Below are 16,767 nucleotides of genomic sequence, written 5' to 3' on the forward strand. Positions count from 1 at the left end.
ATCCGATGTTTTACTTTTTAACCAAGGAGATTTGAATAATCTTATCCAAAGGTAATCAAAACAATGAATGTAACTTACTTAGTGTACATTGTATATATTAAAAAAAAGTGAATAATAAGGATGTAGCAACAGGGAAGTTAGGGGGAGGGGCAGGGTCCCTCTCCAATTTATATTGATAAAATGAACGTACAATATAGAATAAATGGTTGTGCCCCCCCCCCCCCCCTCCTCCAGGATTAGGAATTAGATGTTTGTTAGAAATGCTGAAACTGTAGGAAATATTGCTTTATTCTATCGGTCTTAGGAAAAAGCTTCACAACAGCCCCAGTATGCCCCAAAACGTTATTATATAGCCTAAGAATGGTCTTAGAACAAGGTAAGTGATGTCCTAAAGTTAGGAAAAAGTTATGGCGTTCCCTAAATTTAGGAGAGCTTAGAGAAACAGACTTAATACTAAGACGTATCCTAAGATGTACTTAGGACGCACCTTGGTCCTAAGATAGCTTCCTGAACATGCCTGCAGATCAATAGAGACTACATTGATTTGTCGACCGTTCATATATTACAAGCAGCTGCTCTAAAACCCATGCAATGGTACCCCTACCCTTCTTTGCTGTTTTACAAGACATTGTTTCTCTTTTCAAATTGCTGAGCATCAAACGAAGGTAATGCTATAATTTGAAGCATGGACATGTTCGCATTTGTAAATCGTGTATGATTTATTGCCCAGCTCAAGTGCAGAAATTGTAAAATATCATTGTGGTCTGGATAAAGAATTCAATTAAATCTTTCAACAGTTAAATTCAACTTAAATTCATTTTTTATATCCTTAATTTCCTATATGTTTGCTACCGTTAATCAGAGAGAGAAAACAAAAATAAAGAGATAAGCTATTGACCTTGTTGCAATACGACAAGGGTTGGCTGTGTTACACATTCCAGGTGTACGTTTATCGCCCCAGGTAAACGTCAAACTAAAAACAAAAATGGCGGCCTCCGATGAACGAACAATGTCGTCGGAGGCTATTTTGTTACAAGAATTTGTGGAGACGTTTAAACTTCCAAAAATCAGTAAAGTCGTGGGAGGACATGGACTCAATGGGGCCCCGTTTTCTGCCGGTGATTCCCTGGTGCTGAGGACCCTGGCTGTGGAAAGTGTGGGCCTCCGATTCTATGATGCGGACGCAGGGTCGAGGAGAGAGGTGAGAGTGCCCGTAGACAACAGTTTCAAATTCCACGTAGTACAGGACTACAACTCAACGGAGCCTAAAGTCTACAAAACAGTGGCAGACTTATTGACTGACTGTCCGACAGTTTTTAGGGCAAATACGGAAGTGATTACACAAAGTGGTAGTGCATTACAAAGTGGTTGTGTTTTGAATTTCATTCGCAAAACGCGTTCTTTGAATGACATGTGCTTGTGTTTGGAGTGTAAAGATTCTGCAGGAACGCATCATTTGCTGCCACTATCATCTCAAGGAAACTTTACAATCGTACACGATCCTATATCCTACACCCTACAGGAAATTATTTCTTTGGGAGCGGTGGAAAGAGTTCTTCGACTTTCAAATGAAAATAAGAAATTCGCTGTCGTCAACGACGGTAGCCAACAGATTGTTGATGAATTTACGCGTCATTTACCAGTGTACGATAATGTCCAAAACAAAGATGCTGCGTTATCCCGTATCACTGGTCTTCCGTTAACATTTAAAGGAATTATTTACATGCAGCGCCCAGACTTGTTTCTACTTGCCTCCCCAGCAGACGACACTGACGTCAGATGGAAGATCGCGCTAGATTCGAATCTTTTTTTCAAGATTCCAGAGGAGGAGAAAAGTGTTGAATACGGTGAACCTATCAAACCCGAATTAGTGCTAAAGGAATTCGTGGAAGAATTCGAACAGGACTTTCCTGTAGTAGCCCAAGTTGGTTATTGTGACCAACTGCATGAAAAGTTCAAAGGATACTTGTCAGCGGGTATGGAAATTCTTGTACATAGAATTGATAAAATTGAGAAAATGTTGTGCAGTATTTCTGGTGATAAATTCTTAGTCAGTGACAGAGTAAAAGGCAGGTTGAGGAAGTCTTTAAGGCGATTTAAGTCATTATCCGAGCTAGTGTCACTTGACTTGAAAAAAGAAGTGTCAATTAAAATGATGGAAGATATTGCTTCCGATGTACCAGAGCATTTCTCTTTAAAAGCAGGAGATGTACTTGTTTTTAAGAATTTTAATGTTTCTACAGTGAATATTAAACTTGGAAAAAAATCCTACGAGAAGTGTCAGGTTATACTATGTGAAAAAGTTCTCGAGGATGAGACAAGACAGAAACTGCAGTTACCATTGGACCTTGAGGCGGATTTTATTCAGTTACCCAGTCCTGGCGAGGAATCGGGGTTCGACATTAATGTAGTGTTGTCTAAGTCTGTCAATGTGCCACTGACGGTGGATTTTATTCCGACATCCAACACAGAAACTTGCTTACTGCCCAATGATTGTGAAATTGAAATAGAGAATATTGTGACGGACTCCGTTTTGGTTCTCTCCCCTTTGCCTCACCGGGAAGACCGTAGGGAATCGGGAATAAGCGCGCGCTTAAAGTTCTGTCTTCTGCTTCCTCTCAGAAGTGACATTTCTCTGAGATTGGAAGACAAATTGCAATTCCCATCAAATTACTTCATTTTTCCAAGACGACACAAATGGATAGAGGAAGAGGTCGAGTGCCTTTCCGAGGGCGAATACGGGTATTTGACCAAATACAGTGACAGTGCTTATGAGGACTATGCATTTCGACAAACGTTGTCTGAATGCAATATCCACGATTACAGCGAAGTACAATCGTAAGTTTTGAACAACACAAATTAATCCGTTTTATGTCAACTTTTATTTCTTCAGTTATAAATATTCACAAACCAAATTTCAATTCATATCTGTAGTGAAAAAATCTCGAAGAAAAAAAGCAAGAGGTTGAAGAAAAAGATTCGTTCTGTAACAGAACTTCAGCTGGACAAGATTGACCTACAAAAGGTTGCGTCCTCCCCCGGGCGATTGATGACCGGCAGCGAAAGTGACCTTGTACAGCATGCCGTGAAGAATGAGGGTATGACTTTCATACATTGTACGGGGGAGAGGGCAAAATTTGCTAGGGGACAAAGTGGTTTAGCCAATGTCGTTGTTGTGGAATTTGGAAAGACATAAAAAGGGAAGGTTCTAAAGTAATGTAGCTTTCATACAACTATTACACAATATAAATGTACATTTATACCTTATCAGCGCTGTATTTATACCACCACAAAAATTTGAAAAAAAAATTCTAGGGATTAACATTGGGATGGTGTATGTAATGGAGGAGTGATCAATTTTTTTTTCTATTGGCATTTCTAGCCAATTTAGCTATATAAATTATTTTTTAATGTAAAATTAATAAAACAATCCGTTAAGCGCGGTATTATATACTTATACAAGTTATTGACATATTTTTACACGCCTTAGTACTAGTATTTTTATTTTATCTCTGCAGATGATGAAAACATATACGAGACGTTTGACCCTAGTAAACGGAGGAAAGAACGGAGAAAGTCAGGTTAGTTAAAGTAATTGAGGATTAATATCACTTGTCCCATTATTTTATGTCATGGAACTATAAATACATATGTGCATTAATTGCTGCTTTTTTCGTGTTTTGAAGTGAAAAGGATGCCTATAACATGTTATCAAATTTTCCTTGTATTGAGGTGGAAGTGATATGCAATGCTGTAAAAACATAAATGTTGGGTTATTTTTTCTTCTTCAGAAACTTCATTGAGAAGTCGAATAAAGCGAAGAGTATCAAAGATCTTCTGACAACAGGAGGACCAATCCAAAATTCTTCTCCATAACTTATTTACCATGTTTTAAAATATTTATAAATAAAAACCAATTAAAAAAATGTTTTAAAGTTTATTGAACATATGGATCTGAAACACAGTTCTTTCTCATTTATAACACAACATCACTCCTACAGCTTTCACATCCTGAAAAAAAACCCCAAATATAAAAGGATTAAAAACTTCTAACAATAGAAAGAACAGGGTAAGGAGTTCTGGTTTAAATTACTTTTGTTATTGTCAACAAGTTTACGAGAGCTACAGACATACATTTAAACTAGTAAAATTATTAAATTTGTAAAGATTTCTTAATGAAAGACCAGTAAATTAAGTTTCAATTTAAAAATTTGATTATAACTTATACTGTTGAAGAAATCTGTTTAAATATTGCATTGATAATATTTGTAATTACTCTTTGTCATGTATTCCTATTTTAAATTTAGCCCAAGCAAGACTAACGTGAGAGACACAAAAGTAAATAAGACAGATATGATTTAAATTAATACAGTAACTGGTAAAGGCATTTGAAAAATTTACCCCGGATTCTCATTCTTCATCCCAAGTGACAGTGCCTTCTGGTGTTACTATATAGTAGGCCCCGTCCTTGATGAGCTGTTCCTGGAGGACGTAAGGATCAGTTCGGCTGAAAAAGACAACACAATCAGTAAAATAAGGAAAATCACTGACCTGTACCAATAAAGGCAAAAAAAAAAGGTCAATCATCATAGCATCATTAGCATGTTATCTTTGTACAATGTACTTGATAGGAAGGTGAAAAAAAAACCAAGTGTATAGCTTATGTTAAACAAAAATGGGTGCATGGTGTGACTGATCTAAAGCTTAAATACAATGTGCTGCTAAAGCTTTTAAAAAAGAGGCCCATGGGCCACATCGCTCACCTGAACAGCAGTTCCTTGTAACATTACATTTCGTAGCATATGCTTTTTCTATTTTAAACATTGAACCCCTTTCTGGGGACCCAGTTATGGTCCGAGGTTTATGGTTGGCTTGAACAACATAAATAGTAACATAGGAATGAAAATGTGTAGCACTGCGGTGGGACCGCACGTACACAACCAGAAAAACTGAACGTAGCAGAGTTCCACTTCAAGAGGAATAACTCTCAGACTGTACAGAACATCAAGAAAGATAACTCTTGGTTTCACTACATTAGAGTTTACACAATTGAGGATCCTTGCATAGTAATCTCACAAACTGTAGCATTATAGTTCTCGCGAAAAACTTTTTAAAAACCTTTTCAATATATCTTTCTATGTTAAACTTTGAACCCCTCTTGGGGCCACAGTATTAGTCCAGTGCTAAAGTTTTAATTATTTGGAATCTACATTATTTAAGGATGCTTGCATAGTTATCTCACAAGCTGAAGCATTATAGTTCCCTAGAAAAAGATTTTTCAACATTTTCCCTCTATATTTCTATGCTAAACTTTGAACAGCTCTTGGGGCCCCAGTATTAGATTGAGGTCACGGCTTTTATAATTTCGAATCTACACTATTTGAGGGTGCTTACGTAGTTATCTGACAAATTGATGCATTGTAGTTCTCGAAAAGAAGATTTTTAAACATTTTCCATATATACCGGTACTTCTACATTTAACTTTAAACCCATCTTGGGTGCCTAGTATTAGTCCAGGGGTCACTATTTTAAAACTGTCGAACCTTCATTATCCAAGGTTGTATGCATGATAGTAATCTCACAAATTGAAGCATTGTAGTTCTCGAGAAGAAGATTTTTTAACATGTTACCTTTATATTTCTATCTTGGGGCCCCAGTATTGGTCCGGGGGTCACGATTTTACCAATTAGGAATCTACATAAGCGAAGGATGCATGCATATAAATTCCACAAACTAAAACATTGTAGTTCTTGAGAAGAAAATTTTTAAACTTTTCCTTTATGTTTTTTAAAATGTTTAAATTTTGAACCCCTCTTGGTGCCCATCAATTGTCCGGGAGTTACAATTTTTTGAATCTACATTATTTAAGGATGTACATGTATGCATAGTTATATCCCAAACAGTTGCACTATAGTTCTTGAGAAGAAGATTTTAAAACATTTTCCTGTATATGTTTAAATCTAAACCCCTACTGGGGCCCCAATTTTTGTTCGGGGGTCACGATTTTTACAATTTTCACTATATATACAACCTTTTGTGTATGTATTGGCATTTCTGGTGCAGTGCTTCTTGAGAAGAAGATTTTTTAAACACTTTCCATATGTAGTTCTATGTTAAACTTTGAACCCCGCCTGGGGCCCCAGTTTTGGTCAGAGGGTCACGATTTTTACAATTTAGAATCTTCACTATATATACAAGCTTTTGTGTAAATATTGGCATTTCTGGTGCAGTGGTTCTTGAGAAGATTTTTAAAGACATGCACCCTATACTTACTGTTTCGCAATTATCTCCCTTTTGAAAAGGGCTGTGCCCTTTATTTTAACAATTTATAACCCCCTTTCCATAAGGATGCTTTGTACCAAATTTGGTTAAATTTGGCCCAGTGGTGTGAAAAGTTTACAGACGGATGGACAGACGACGGACAACGGGTGATCAGAAAAGCTCACTTGAACCTTCGGTTCAGGTGAGCTAAAAAGAAGTTGTGTGTTTGGGGTAACCCGACCTAACTTACAAAAATGCCCCAATCCTACCATTTTTAGATGTCGGTTTTTATCTGATTGTGAATTTTTTATTATTTCTATTAAAAAATCTGTTTTTAAATATGACACAAACAAACATTCCTAAGATTCATGCAGAAAAATATATGATAAAATAAATTTTATAATTACTTTAAAAATGATCAAAATTTACTTGAATTTGGTTATATGTGTACATGGTCGAGTGGTTAGAACCGTGGCCGCTCACTACCAGAAGCATATAGGTTCTAGAGGTTGTGAGTTCAAAGCCCCGCCCCGGCGGAGATATAGTTCTAATTTAGTGAATTTCGCTGTGCTCTAGATGTATTTATTTTTATATCAGCAATTCAAGTGTATTTTCAAGAAGATTATATAGGAAACTGCATACTCTAGTATTTTGCAGAAATGCCTGGTAAGGTACCCTAATTTTTTGCAAGAAAGCTTGTCAAAGTAGTAGTAAACCATTAACAAATTCCTGGAAAAAGTTATCTAAAATTGAGGAACGTGTCGTCTGACCTTAAATAAGATACATGTATAAAAGAAAACGAAAATAACATTGATTTATACGTATCAATGGTACATTGTACATCTAAAATGAATGTTTAAGAATAAATCTCTTTCAGGACTAGGCATATTAAAGATTACTTGAGTATAAAAATATATCTAAAACTTGCCTAAAAAAGTCCAGGTGCTTGTGTTTGATTTGGTTGACACCATAGTAGTAAACTGGTAGAGTTGAAACAAGAGATACAGAAAAAATTGCTGCCATCCTCTTTCTGATATAATCACCAAATAAACCTCGAAGCTGGGGTCTAGGCAGTTTGGAGGCCATCTGAAACAGAAGAGCCAAGAAATTATAAAACTTCTTCATATACCATATGCAAGCAAATGTTTTTCTCTCACATACCAGTACATGTTTATCTCTACAAAAATTGCTTAGCTGAAACAAGGAAATCTTTTTTATTTAGAGGATTTAAATTAGAGAATGTATAATAAAGATTGTTAAAATCTTAATAGTTAGTTGTAAGATTGCAGCATCATGAAATTGTTTCCTTTAAACCACTTTCGAAATCAATAACATATAGCTATTATTTCTACAGAATTTGGGTGAAAATTAGGTAAAGTTTATGTGCTCCAGAAATTGCAACTTTTTAACATATATTGACCTGTAGCTCCAGAAAGGCATAAACCAGGGTTTAATCCAGAGCACTGTGTACAATGTATGTATAGTCCGTGATAGATGGGTTGACAACAAAATAAATTTTATTTTACTTTCAATACAATACAGTTCTACATCATGTCAGCCTCTAGTAAATGGCAAGAATTTGATTTTTTTTAAACTTCAAATGTGATTTAAAGGTTAATTATACATGTATTGTTTTACTTCAACAGAGTAACACCAAATGTAATCATTTAAATCACTTTATTGGTGAATTTTTTTTCTTTCCTTCACCTTAAGAAGCATCTTTTTTGTATATTAAATCCTGTACAAACCAAATAAAACATTATTATTTATGGGCAAGTGGTCCAAAATTATTACAAGAAAACCTACCGGTACCTGTTTTTGTGCTAGCTATGTCATTTTGCAAAAAATTAACTTGGGTCCATAGGACTAATTCTATCACCTACATGTACTGTACATTACATGAGTTCATAGGCAATGTCATTTTATTTTCTGGAAAACCAAGTATCATAATTAAAGCAGAAAGGCATTGTGAAACCGAGATTTTTAACAACGATTGTTATCTTTACAAGAATCTCAAAAAAATGAAGTGGAAGATGGTCCTTAATAGGTTTAGTAAAGGCATCAGTAAAAATATGGAGCAGAGGAATTAGGCCACTCTTGCATTTCACAAATGAAGAAAAACATGTTGATTGGACACAGATTTTGTCAATTGACGTACTAATGTTAGCTGCAGAACTGTAGCTCTCCGGAACACGCTACTGACCTCGGAAAATCAAGTATGTTGAATTTACATCAAGATCGAGAGTCGCCATTTTTACATGTAAACAAAGTGCACCACATGAATTTACGGGACAGGTGATGGTGTTTAAAAGACTATCCGAGGCAAGTGAAGAGACGATATCAGTAGTAAATTGCATGAAGAATTTAATGATACTAATTGTTTTCACAGAATTTGCATATAAATAAGGTAAATTAGTCGAAAACTAGCGCACGTTTACTGCGCAATAAATATACAATTTTTTCAATGGGTGGCCCTGTAGCTCTCCGGTCTGTCAATATTTTTTTCCCCGGAGAGCTACAGTTCTGCAGCTATACTCATGTCAGTGTACTTGCCCAGGTGGAAAATATTATGCACGCTTTCTTCAGAATTTCAGATAACGTTTTCCAAAATGAACAAAAAAAAGGAGACTTTCATTTGGTAGATAAAATAGGGATCCCATAGATATCGAGTATTTGACCACCAAATAATGGCCAAATACGATATAAAGAGTCAACCCACCAAACGATGGACTGTTCTCATACTTGAATTAAACCCTTTACCTGACAACCGTAATCAACAGGTAATAATCTGCACTTTATCTTATATATAATATTTATTATTAAATGATTGAAATTAAAATACTTCGTTTTAAAGATAATACAAGGATCATATGTATTTTTTAGATCGAGAAAATTCGAGGTATAAAAGGTTATTCTCGACATAATATACTGATTGAAAAATATTTGATTGTTTTAGTTATATATTCTCCTTTACAATGTTTCTTTTCCCCAACGCTTAAAAAGTTTTTGTCCCAAAAAACCCCTGAAAAACAGTCTGAAGCAGATAGTCCTACCTTTTCCAAAATCACCCAAGGTCGTGTGGGTGCAAAATAAGTCGTACTCTTAACTTTTAACAAATCAGTTCGTACGAAGTTTAGTCGTGATGATCATTTAAAAAGTCTTTGTGAATTAATTTAAACAAAGCTTACTACAACAACTACTACTGATAATAATAATAATAATAATAATAATAATAATAATAATAATAATAATAATAATAATAATAATAATAATAATTCTATATTTAAATTGCTGTTCTTCGGGATTTTATCGGTGGGCTACGTGACAAAATGAGCAAAATCGAAATAGCCTATGGATCAAAGGAAAAAGAACCGAAAGTAGTTTAACTTTAGGTGCCTGCACAAGAAGCTATCTCAATGGCTTTGATTAATAAAGTTTTGACCTGACGAACTACAGAAAAAATGTACACCAAAAAGACTTATCCAATTCTTTAGATAGTTGTACATGACGTAAATGCCAGTATTTCACGATCTATTTGAATTGTTCAGTGAAAATGATGATACCGCGCCTCCAACTCGGCTTCACCACACTGTAAACACATCTAGGAGACAGTTTGATAATTTTTTTATATCATGGGTGGATATTTGGCCTACTATACTTTATACTCAACTGTACGAGTTGTCGTTCCTTGTACTTAATCAATACAATTTATTATATACTACATGATACTAGATGATATACCGCGCGCTTACTCCATTGGCGTCGGAACCGGGGGGGGGGGGGGGGGGCGCTAACTTTTTTTTGCAAAGTTAGACCTAACCATTAGGCACATAGCATCATAGAGGGTTCAGCCCCCCTACATTTTCTCGCCGCAAAGATAATTGTTCCAAAATTTACCTTGAAAAGATGGAAATACTGAGAAGTTGGAGTCATAGGTATACTAGCCCCCCCCCCCCCCCCCCCCCCCCCCCCCCCCCCCACGGATTAGGGTTTTTATGATTTTGGGATTTATTTTTTTTTTTTTTTTGCTTGTCAAGATATTTGAGGAACAGTCTAGCGCCCCCCTTTCAATTTGCATCCGACGCCCCTGTACTCAAACCAGTGAGTGGGTATTTAGTGCGTTTCTGTCTAAACGTTAGATTTCACTTTTTAAATTACTAGTACTGTCCTAAATAAGAATTTTTAGATAAAAGACTGTTGAAAAAAACAATTGTGGACCTATTCGACTTCCCCGTTTTATGCATAAATCATTTTATTTATATTTAAGACGTAGAACATAGTTTGTTCATTGTTTACAAATTAATATCTAACGTTTGCCACCTACCAAAAAAAGTAAGAAATTAAAAGACGCTAGTGTATATGCATATTAATTGCATATTTTAAACCAAAGTTGTCAGATCCAAAATATCTACCCGATGGTTATATCTCGCCCTACATTTTCCGCCAGGATATTAGTTAGTCAACCCGCGTTTATGGACACCCCGCTCTGGAAAGTTCTTTCCATCACAACTAATATAATTGCATGAAATTGTTCTATATTATTAACTTTTTTGTATTAATCAGAGATGTGCGATGTAAGGTATCTGCCCGCGTTGCATGATGAACTCGTCCTTCACTTTTCTCCTGACGTTAATTAGTCAACCTGCGTTCTTGGTTACCCCGTTTTGGAAATTTCTATCCCATTCTCTCACCAGAGGTCGTACTTCGCAAGCCAATAAGTTCTATTCATCAAACACTAAAATTGCACATTCAAGAAGCGAATCGGCTCATTTTATTTATTCAACATTTGTCAAATCTTAACTTCTACATGTATGTGTACTCCAAATTATTTCACAGTAAATGTATTCACTCTCTACGTAATCATTCAATATTATTTCATTGCAAGAATATTATTTTAATGCCCCCATACTCTCATTTTTGCTATTTTGGGCTTGTTTTTCGAAAACGAAAGGAAGTTTTTAATTTCACAAAAATTACTTATCAGTAAAAATTCAATTATAGCTTATGGGCATCATCTTGTGTGGAAATACTAAAGGTTAAGTAGTCACACTGGTGCGGGTAATTTGTAGTTTGCAGAATGTCTTAATTCTTAGGTATAGATCAGGCACGTAGCATCGTTTTTGAAAGTGGGGGGGGGGGGGGGCAGACTCATCCAAAAAATCTTGGCCAGCAAAAAAAAAAAAAAATGGGAAATTTAAACTTTTCCAAAATCTTCAAAATCCTAATCCGTGGTGGGGGGGGGGGGGGGGGGGGCGGGGGGGGGGGCTGGCGTAGTATATAACTTCAATTTCACTATTCATTTCCTTATTTTCATATCATACCCCTGATGCTACGTGCCTGTAGATTTGATGATTTACTTACAAGTATTGAATGCTATCTGAATAGATGTTTCACGTTTTGTTCACAAGATTATTGTAATATGCAATTTTTATTCACCGACAAATTATAGCAACAACGTTTCGGAAGGTTCCATGAAAATATTGGTTGTGTTAACATAAACTCACCAGGCTTTGAGATTATATAAGAATATTTACATTTTCCAGTGTCTTTTCCTTTGATAACACTACGTATCGATTTTGTACTATATTACCCATAACTTCAAATGACGCCAAATTGAGGCGCCAGCGGGGTTTGCTTATTCATATTTAAATATTTAATCGTACGATGGCTTAAAATTATATAAATATAAGTAATAAGGAATCATTCTTTGAATATTATGAGGTGATAATTTCGGGGGGTGATTCCTTATTCCTTAATAAAGGCGTAAAATGAGCTGAGTCAACTTTTGTGTGTGTGTGTGTGTGTGTGTGTGTGTGTGTGTGTGTGTGTGTGTGTGTGTGTGTGTGTGTGTGTGGTGTGAGAGAGAGAGAGAGAGAGAGAGAGAGAGTATTGGCGTTCAGTATAAAGCTTCGTGAACCGTTGGTTCTTTTAACGTTTAAAGCAAATCTAATTTAATCTGTGTTGATAAAATGTTGTTAAAAAAATTACATATACACATAGCAAATATCCCACACTACAATATAAGGATACCTGTGTATGGTATACCTGTATTTTACCGCCATGGACAAGTCAGAAATACGACACATGCTGTATATCCTACCTTTGGACCTCTTACCTAACACGCATAGTCAAATCGAGAATTACATTAAATGTAATTGTGTCTGCTCCGTATGTATTAGAGAAATTATTTTGGTTTTGTTTTTTTACAGAATCTGTAAATTAATCTATAGTCTGGAAGACAATAAATTGTGTTTTGTAATACCTTTTACGGTATACCAGTCTCTGACATTCTAGTTCCATGTGTGGAATCACAGAGGAAAGATTTACCTGTAGAATCAACCGAAATTGATTAAAATCACGAAATACTATCCCGGCTCTGTCTTGGCCACCGGGTCGCCATGGCAACAACTTATTAGTGTCCCATTACCAGTAGTATTTTGTCCTGTACAGACTTATTGAAAGTTGATTTACAAGCCGTGCGCGTGCCTCCATTAAATGGCGAGAGACGCTCTCTGTCTTAATAATTAAAGAACCCCAAACCATCGTTTAATGATGTATTTAGACAAATTCCCGCGTTCTCAGAATCAATGGTGGAACAAGAAAAAAGCATCCCGTTTCTTGCGTTAAAGAAAGACATATTCAATGGAGCGCTGGACTCTGTTAAAAGTATCCCGTGGTGTGTCGCTGAATCGGATATATAAATCATTAATAAGTATCTAAGAAAGCGATTAGACAGCATAAAATTGTCTTCTATATTAGAAAGCTTTTGGTTGTGAATTTCCTGCCCTTTCTAAAAAGAAAAAATACAAAGAATGCTTTAAAAATATATGTATATATTGGTTAGTTTGCAAACTGCACATCAGTAGCTTGACTTCCAATAAAATGAATATACCTTTAACTTACGTTTGAAGAGATGGATTTTTTGTCTTATTAAAGTGTTTACAAATATGCATTCTGTGCAATTACCAAGGAGTAAGGAGACAGGTATATTCCCTCGTCAGTCTGTTGGTCTGTATATCCATGTCTTTCTACATGCTTTTGTCTCACGTACCTTCAAAATTCAGACACCTTGCTATTATCGCCGGAAATCAAACGATTTATTGTTGCTAACGAAGTCCTTTAGTTTGGGCCATACATAATCTTAATTTAGATATATCTGAATCTAAAGCTGTGAACCTCAGAGATGTTTGTCCATATGTGGGAAAACCCAATATATCCACATTATCAAATGATGACATGCGTGTAATTCCTGCTAAGTAATTCTACAAGATTAAGGGATTTGTTTTTGTTCTAGGAATGCATTATTTATCTCTATTTCTAAATAATATGAACTACTCAAGTATAGTTATACATGTATAAGCGATGAGGTGGAATGCTACATCAAATTTTTCTTTTTTTAAAAAAATGATTTTTAACACATGATTTTATAGTTCAAAGAAAGACGTATGCTTTAGATTATTAAATCTGGGTTTTTTTATTTCATGGGATAATAGAAAAACTTTTCGTTGCAGGTTTGACACCGCAGAGTTTAAAATAGAGTATGGCATATAACCTTATAACCTTAAGAGCAAATGAGTAGAATTGTTTCTATTGTTTATTTCATATCCTCCCATATCTTCAGTATATTTCAACTCGCACACTTTATACCGTACCAATAATTGTCGATTAGTCTTAAAACTAAAATTATAGTCATAAAATAAGTACCAACATGATTAATTGATTTTATCTGTTCTATAATCAAGGTTTATTTATCCTATCGATGTCATTCACGGAGAGCCCTCGTAAATAATCAACACAAATTTAAAAAAAAGGGGGCGGGACAAGAACCTCGTCATCACTGTTCTATCTACGTATGCTTATACACACACACCGTGTTTTCTTCACAGGTTAGATTCGAACAAAATAATCATGGACTGGACAATGACCACTTGACCTACGCATTTTTTTAAAACTGGGAATAATAGGAGTCCGGTTTTCGGACAAACAGATCAATTAAGTTATTACAAATATGGTATGATTTATTATGAAACACATATATGTGTGATTTTTTCTTCTTTAGATTCAACACTCATTATCACTGAGCCCTATTCCTTACAAATCATGATTGGGACAAAATACTGAAGGAATGGACAAAATCGATGCCCATAGTTTTTAATCCCTACAAAACTCATTTTCAGGATTTCATCCCAACAGCATATGTTTATGGGAACAAATTTTCTTTCATTTTCTTTCATTGTCTTTTTTATTTTCTGGCAGTCGTCTCCGAAGGCAAATAACCCGAGATAGTTTTAATTTATACCCCATCTTTATCGATTTTACTTGTCATATTGTAAGATTAGCTTTAAGGAGCAATTAGGGCAGAAAAATGATACATTTTAACATATCCATATGGAGAAAAGGATGCGTCAATGAAAACAAATTGGAGTTCATTGTCAAGGAACGGAAGCTTGGCTCTAACGAGTCCTGGAACACTCGTACAATGCAGCACGGCGGCCCCGTGGGTAGCTGGCGGAGGCGAAAAACAAATTGAAGGGACTTGTACACCCATGACATTCTGCAATCATTTCTTTTCACTTGGTTTACAAACATATACCTCATTTTTCCTGGTTTTTGTCCTCAAGGATTCAGTTTTGCCAAATCTCGATCAGAATCTGTCTGTCGTTGCGGCATTGAACAGATCTCCTCACATCGGCTTCACATCTGAAGAAACATCTACGAAAGGTTAACGTCATCAGTGAAATATGTCTTAAGTTTGCTTGAGTGTCGATATATTAAGGTGTTTATGCACTGTAGTTTATAGAAAAAAAAGGAAAAATCACCGATAGATGTCTTTGGTTCAAAGCGTTCGAAGTGAGGAGATTGTATATATGATTTGGAACAAGAATTTTTTGAATATTGAATGCGATCATGACACCAGGGCTATTGAATAATTTGGTACCCTTAACCGGAACAACACAAATCTGAAAGCGAACGATCAACCTTAAAGCTACATTACTAAAATGATGGTCTAATTTTGCCTATATAGCTACTTCCGTCAATCTTTATCGGCTAGTCTGAAGTTCAGCCATGAAACTTTCCTATCCGATCAGTTGGAAAGATGGTTAGGGGATGGGGGGGGGGGGTTTGAATCAATGGTAATAGTTAAGGAAGAATATTCTGTAACACCGAAAACTCAATAATTAAGACATGCGTGCAATAATACAAACGACAGTTTAAAATCAGCTGATCAATGCAAGGATCGTTCTTTTTGTTGTGTGTGTCAATCTCTCTCTCTCTCTCTCTCTCTCGCTCTCTCTCTCTCTCTCTCTCTCTCTCTCTCTCTCTCTCTCTCTCTCTCTCTCTCTCGTGTTTAAGTGATAATACTTATATAAAAAGGGAATTAATTTTAACATTGACATTTTTTATCTTTGTCGATGGTTACAATTTTAGACGTTTATTTCTATTGAACGAACAATGCTACACCGGCATTGTGACGTCAGAAGTGTACATAGAGAACAGGCATGTGTTGTTGAAAATTAAAAAATAAAACGCCTGAATATTCTGTAACGATTGTGCCAGTAAGTTTTTGAAATTGCATTGTACAAAGTTGAATGTTCGTGCAGGATATGGTGAATTCTAATTTTCCCAAAGTTTAGAAAAATTTAAGAAAAATTAAAAAAGAAAATTAGTGTTCCCGCACCAAAGAGCGCTATTATGATAGGCAGTTTCATAAGGTTATTAATGGTACATATGTATTTACTATAAAAGAGTGTTAATTAACTGGGACTGATTGAGGTGCCCAGGCCTATAACATTACCGTCCAATTCTCAAGTTCTGCTAACTATGTCTCACAAGTCACCTTAATATAATTGAATAATATCTGTGATATTTTCATGTACGTGATTTCTAAGCTCATTTACCTACTTCATAGTAGAATTAACAAACACCAGCTGTCTTCGCAACAGAGTACTTCCCGGTAGACCAAAGTGAAAATCGTTTAAATTAAAACCCAAAATGAAATAAACAAAAAAAAATGTTTTTTTAAAATATGATACAGATTCATTAACCCAACCCCTTATCCAAACACGAACACAGTGATTGTATATACATGTATCATTGGAGAGAGAGAGAGAGAGAGAGAGAGAGAGAGAGAGAGAGAGAGAGAGAGAGAGAGAGAGAGAGAGAGAGAGAGAGAGAGAGAGAGAGAGAGAGAGAGAGAGAGAGAGAGAGAGAGCTATGGCTTTTATCGACTTTTAATTCAAGTCCAACAAATTGCAAAAGAATGCCAATAAAACAGGAAACTTGTCGCGCGGTGCAGTACTGTGTACTGAGAAATCTGCCCCTGTTTGAGCGTTAAGCGGCCGTTGGGGGCCTGTCCTAGCGGCATTAGCTGGAGTAATCATTTGTTATGGGAGAGAGAATGTAATGCGCTTTACCAAGTTCTAAATCAGATTATATGGGCGGGAGAAGAACCAATAAAACGCGGTATTACACGGGACATTCCGCACCGGACGCCGTCTCCGGGGA

At 35.8% G+C, this 16,767-nt stretch overlaps 1 protein-coding gene and 1 long non-coding RNA gene across 2 annotated transcripts; one reads left to right on the forward strand and one right to left on the reverse strand.

The window, feature by feature from the left end:
- The first annotated feature begins 917 nt into the window (after positions 1–917).
- LOC128167713 (uncharacterized) lies at positions 918–3,981 on the forward strand. The gene is made up of 4 exons (XM_052833589.1): positions 918–2,838; positions 2,935–3,098; positions 3,519–3,581; positions 3,792–3,981. The coding sequence occupies exons 1-4, from the start codon at positions 986–988 to the stop codon at positions 3,839–3,841; spliced, it is 2,130 nt and encodes a 709-aa protein (XP_052689549.1). The 5' UTR covers positions 918–985; the 3' UTR covers positions 3,842–3,981.
- LOC128167714 (uncharacterized) lies at positions 3,925–4,513 on the reverse strand. The gene is made up of 2 exons (XR_008241254.1): positions 4,402–4,513; positions 3,925–4,011 (listed from the first exon to the last, which is right to left on the reverse strand). It is a non-coding gene; the product is annotated as an uncharacterized LOC128167714 (long non-coding RNA).
- Between the last annotated feature and the right edge of the window lie 12,254 nt (positions 4,514–16,767).

This window comes from Crassostrea angulata, chromosome 10, assembly GCF_025612915.1.
Source record: "Crassostrea angulata isolate pt1a10 chromosome 10, ASM2561291v2, whole genome shotgun sequence".
NCBI lineage: Eukaryota > Metazoa > Mollusca > Bivalvia > Ostreida > Ostreidae > Magallana > Magallana angulata.

Coding starts and splice junctions, on each gene's coding strand:
- LOC128167713 (XM_052833589.1), top strand. CDS start 986: ATGGCGGCCTCCGATGAACGAACAATGTCGTCGGAGGCTATTTTGTTA. Junction 2,839..2,934: donor GATTACAGCGAAGTACAATC/GTAAGTTTTGAA, acceptor TCATATCTGTAG/TGAAAAAATCTCGAAGAAAA. Junction 3,099..3,518: donor GCATGCCGTGAAGAATGAGG/GTATGACTTTCA, acceptor TTATCTCTGCAG/ATGATGAAAACATATACGAG.